Genomic DNA, 2,500 nt, shown 5'->3' with positions numbered 1-2,500 from the left:
AACAAAACAAAAATTATCTCATTATTAACATAGTTGATATTGTATTTATTTCCCTTTAAAACAGGATCCATTTGAACCACAACATAAAAGGGTAAAAATGTGACTAAACTTTTTTTTTTTTTTGCAATGGTTACAGCTAGTCTCAAACTGATTACAGTTTATTTGCATTTCCATTACTATATGGAGTTTAACCGAAGTTCAGATGTTCTGCTGAATATCATGCAGTGAAGTGAAGATGCAGGTCTTACCTGAACAGCACAGCCCAACAGCAGCAGCAAGAGTTTCTTCATCTCTTCCAGCCCTCGCTCTAAAGCACAGAAGCAGAGGGAAAGGTTCTGTAATAAACAAAGCTCTTAATCTTCATGCCACACATATTTGTTCCCATTAACCCTTCTGTCATGTTAGTTTTTCAGGAACAGCAATAATGTCGGTGTGTCAATGTGACCCGCGCCCCAATTGTTGAATGCTCAAAAAGTGTCAGAAAATAAACATTGTTTATATCTCATAAAAACGGAAGTATCATACTGAAAAACTACATTGGAATGAAGCATTTTTATTTTTAACTTAAAGGAGTTGTGTTTTCAATTTAATAGACAACTTGTAATTGGTTGTATTCAAACAGTTCCCTCTGGAGTGCCTGTCTACCCATTAAGTGTAAAAGAAAAAATTGTAGAGCTTCACTATTACTTCCTTTTGTGGCAATGTTTTCCTCAGTGAGAAGACACAAAGAACTTCCAAACCATCTGTCAGCAAGCTCTACAGGCCTTAACTCATTTGCTGGATTTCAACCAGGTGTTGTGAGTCTGTATGTACGTGTGTTAAGAGTGAGTAAGAGTCACGGTATACTAAAGACGTCGTGTCTACGCCGCTGCTGTGAGTGTAGTGACACAGTGATTTATGTGCACGTGCAACATTGACAGTCAGCCTGAGACGAAGAAGAAGACGGTCATTAACCTCTGACTTTACCCTTTTGAACATGAGAAAGAAGACGGGAACAAAAGAGGCAACAGAGCGCTCGGTTTGTAAAGCCTCCAAAAGTAAAATTAAAGCTGTATAACAGGCCACAAATTCAATGAGTAATACAGTCGCTTGGGCCACTTCATTAGGAACACTACACTGAGGCACACTCTGTTAAGTATGGACCTCCACCAAGGCCAAAAAGAGTTTTCCTCTCTCTGGGGACATACAGTGGGATACATTGTGGTCAACTAAAACCATAGTTATGTTAAAGTGAAAAAACACTAAAGAGAAGTGTCGTTAACAACCCTGCCAAATTCGAATAGTTAAAAAAACAAAACTCGGCAAGTATCTAAAATGAGGCTTCAAAATCATGAAAAATAAAGCCGCTCAATTTGTTATTTTGGGGGCGGGGCGACTCAAGCCAGACTCCAAAGTGCGTCATGCGGTGCCGTTTTAGCCAGCCCCCCCCCCAAAAAAAACAAATGTACGCTATATCGCTACAATTGACTACGACATAATTCTCAGTCTTTTCACGTTTTCAGCAATTATCTTCAAACATGTATAATTTATTTAGAAACACATTTCTGAATTCAATTTAAACAACATAAAAATTTTTTTTGCTCCTAATGGATACCATTTGGCTGTGCGGGTGCACCTAATTAACTGTCCCATAAGTAGAAAATTGAGGCGCAGGGGTACTTTTGATGAAGATGAATTGATGGCTGACAAAAAAAAAAAAAAAAAAAAAAAAAGGAAATTCTTGCCGCTGCACAGCTTAGCGGGAACTTCTATTAGCACTGTCGCTTCCAGACGGGGGAGCGGATTTAGCACGGCAGCAAGGTAGGCGAAGATAAGCAGCATGCTAGGACAAATAATGGCTAGAGAGACAGACAGCGAGCAAGGAGACGCTACAGGGGTGCAATGAAAGGCAAAGAGACAAAGCAAGCAACAAACTGGGATGCAGGGATAGAAGGAAGGTTGAAAATAGACTGGAAGCACATCCATTCTCGACTCATTCCTCATCCCTCCTTCCATCCTTATGAATCATCCCTCTCTTTTTCACACCACTTCCTCTACTCTCTCCCTGCTCGATCTTCAAGGACACTGACTCACCCCGTCTTTCAAGCACAACCATTATAATGACCAGTGAGCTATCGCTTTAAACGCTTCATCTCACGGGATGAATACAGTCACTCAGGAACGCATGACTTGCGTGTTGAGTGTAAAACACACACACACACACACACACACACACACACACACACGCACGCACAGACAAACGCTTTACACCCGGTTATTTAATCCTCACAAAGCTTAGCCTGTTTTGAGGGGGCGGGCTTGTCCCCACCAATACTATCATTACCAAGATGATGGGGGATCGCGGTTAGTTTGAACGCGCCAAGTAGCTTCTTCCAACAGATGTGAAGCCCAGAACGCAGAAAAAAACAAAACCATATGAAGACAATAAATGCAGTTCCACTTGTAGAGGCAACACTTCATGCACTTTGCAGTTACTGTTTGCTGATTGTGGCATTATTCT

General features: G+C 40.9%; 1 protein-coding gene across 6 annotated transcripts in view; it reads right to left on the bottom strand.

Moving 5' to 3' along the window:
• The window catches only part of LOC133409520 (girdin-like), a 72,058-nt gene that overhangs the window by 37,997 nt on the left and 31,561 nt on the right, over positions 1-2,500 (bottom strand). For all 6 annotated transcript variants that reach the window (XM_061689638.1, XM_061689633.1, XM_061689635.1 and 3 more), the window contains exon 5: positions 249-307. In XM_061689638.1, the coding sequence (XP_061545622.1) occupies positions 249-307 (59 nt within the window). The remainder of the gene's footprint in view (positions 1-248; positions 308-2,500) is intronic.

Source organism: Phycodurus eques, chromosome 11 (assembly GCF_024500275.1).
Source record: "Phycodurus eques isolate BA_2022a chromosome 11, UOR_Pequ_1.1, whole genome shotgun sequence".
In the NCBI taxonomy this organism is placed as follows: Eukaryota; Metazoa; Chordata; class Actinopteri; order Syngnathiformes; family Syngnathidae; genus Phycodurus; species Phycodurus eques.
Note: the sequence above shows the minus strand (reverse complement) of the source record. Positions and strands in the feature narration are given on the sequence as shown.